The sequence below is a fragment of the Trachymyrmex septentrionalis genome, unplaced genomic scaffold, assembly GCF_001594115.1.
Source record: "Trachymyrmex septentrionalis isolate Tsep2-gDNA-1 unplaced genomic scaffold, Tsep1.0 scaffold112, whole genome shotgun sequence".
In the NCBI taxonomy this organism is placed as follows: domain Eukaryota; kingdom Metazoa; phylum Arthropoda; class Insecta; order Hymenoptera; family Formicidae; genus Trachymyrmex; species Trachymyrmex septentrionalis.
Window position 1 is genome coordinate 969194 of NW_017304248.1, and position 2674 is coordinate 971867.

General features: G+C 30.8%; 1 protein-coding gene across 2 annotated transcripts in view; it reads left to right on the plus strand.

Annotated features, from left to right (window-relative positions):
- Positions 1-2674, plus strand: part of LOC108752801 (formin-like protein CG32138) — a 27197-nt gene that overhangs the window by 7486 nt on the left and 17037 nt on the right. For both annotated transcript variants that reach the window (XM_018493906.1, XM_018493898.1), the window contains exon 3: positions 1669-1755. In XM_018493906.1, coding sequence (XP_018349408.1) covers positions 1669-1755 — 87 coding nt within the window. The remainder of the gene's footprint in view (positions 1-1668; positions 1756-2674) is intronic.

Below are 2674 nucleotides of genomic sequence, written 5' to 3' on the forward strand. Positions count from 1 at the left end.
ATTTTTATTTCAAAATAAACAAATATTTATGAAAAATATTTATTAAAAATACTCAATAAATAAAAAATATATAATCCCTTAATTTTATAAAAAAATGAAATTATTAAAAAATCTTACGTTTTAAAGCATATTTGATCGCTTGATTCTTTATTTATCACCCATGGTGTCTCGATCTCCTCCTGTTCATGATTTGGAGACATGACAGAGCTAAATTCCGTAAATTCTTTATTTTTCTCAATAACCGACAACTTTAATATCCGCTTCACTATAGATATAGAAAAAGGAAAATTCCCTTTCCCTAAATGTGCTTTTCACTAAAAGCTGATGATATATTAGAGTCATTTCGATCAACTCTGATTAACTTTAATCAGTTAATCCATTGGAATTGGCCAATCGCGTCTTTAAGTGAAATGATAAATGCGATTGGTTAATTTCAGTGGTCTAATCGTTGATCAAAGTTAATTGGAGTTAGTCGAAGTGGTTCTTAGGTCATCAAGTATACAGAAAATCTACTCACATACACAGATAGTTATCTAAATGCAGAATCACATCACCATTTAGCACAAAGGCAGTCAGCAATTAACTTACTTGTGCATACACCATCTCTGACAAAGAACACCTAGAAGCAGAACTCAATCATCTAAAACAGAGAAATGAGCATGATAAAAGAAATGTAAATAAAATAATCAGCAAACATACAGATAAGATGACGAATTTTATCACACAATCAGACAAAAGTATCTTTTTTATTCTCCTATATATTAAAGGAACAACAAATGGGATAGGCAGGATACTCAACAAACATAACATCCGAATCATTTTTATATCCCCTAAAAAGATAAGACAAATGTTGAGAAATCTCAAAGACCAAAGACCCTCAATTCCGCAGGAATATATAAAATGCTTTGCGGAAAAATATACATTGAAGAGATTGAAAGAATAGTCAATGTACAGATGAAAGAACGTCAACGTGACGTTAGATGAAAATATGTCACACAGTCAGCATTATCAGAACACAACATTGAAATAAGACATCAAATATTGTTTAGTAAAACAATAATAGTCACTATTACATCATACTTTCCAAGAAAATATAGAGAGGTACAAAATTAGAGAGATAGAAAAACATCTCAATAATCTAAACAGAGATAATGGCTATAATATAGATAGAATGTGGAAGACTATACTCCCGGTCATCGAAGATTGATCGACTTATTCTCCCTCTTCTCCATTCTCTTCCCTCATTATCCTTCTACTCTAAACAGCTATATAAAGGGAAAAGCAACTCAGCTTTAGGCTTTTCGCCCTGATAAAGTGAACTGCAATGTTCACGAAATGTTGGCATTCTAATAATGGATTTAGACGCAGAGATAACTCTTGAAACTCATAGTCTTTGTATAAAAATATATAACAAGAACATTGATATTATAAAGAATAAATACTAGAATTTAATTATTTTAATTATAAATATAGAAATTAAAATTAGTAATTTAATGTTAATACAGACCGAAAAGACAATTTATCGTCTGGCCATGGTTTTTTAAAATTAATGCTTTAGCAGAGAAAAGAGTTTATAAACGTCAAATTATATTTATAAGAAATTGAGAATTATAATTGAATTAGATTCATATAAATAAGTTAGTCATAATGAATCATTTATATTTGCAGGAAAGAGTACAAGCTAAAGATCCACCGTCCCATTATTTGGCGAAATTACGTACTTATCTGGATCCTACAGCATCACGAAGTCATCGAGTATGTTTTTTAAATATATTTTGTACATTTTTTTACCTTATTAACATGTATTATGCGTGCGCATTTTCATTTATACGTATGGTAATATAATCATTTTTTCGCAAAAATTAATGTATTTTAAAGGCATGTTCATTGCGTATGCTTATTTTAATCCTTCAGTAATCGCGTGGGGCTCAAACTGACACAGTTAGGTGTTATTTGTTAACTTTATAATCTTGTAATTCATATGAAAGTGATAAAAATATCAATACAGATCAAAGTAATAAAACAAACGTTTCGACTTTTAATGTGGTCATCCTCAGTTCTACACAATTTCAATGCTACCATAAAATATATTGTAAATTAAAACAAAAATGATAAATTCTATATTATTTGTTATAAATAAATAGTGCGAGATTTTCTTCTTATATCATGAATTCAAATGCAAATGTTCGATCCGATCGAGTACATTATTTCAGATGATTCACTCATCCTGTTGGCCAAATCTTCAATTTAAGAAATTTATTCCGCTTCTACGTTGTATAGTCATAATACATGCATTGTAAAGTATGTATCCATGCGTACTGTAACACAAATTAATTTCTTTTTTTGAACTGTTTTTCTCCAAAAATTGAATCTATATATATATTAGGTGTACAAAAAAGTTCTGAGCTTTTCTTCCTTCTGAACCTTTCCCATCGTATGTAATCGTACGGAAATGGCTTGCTGCGTAACGCCAAGCTGTTCTGCAAGCTCCTTTTCAGTTTGCGCAGAGTTTATATCCAGCAGTGCTTGCAATTCGTCCGTTTCAATCTTTTCAGGGCGTCCAGCACGCGATTCATCTTTAAGACTGAAATCTCCTTGGCGAAACTTTTGATACCACCTTTTGCATGTTGCATGACTTACAGCGTTCTCTCCATATGCAGCACAAATCATTTCA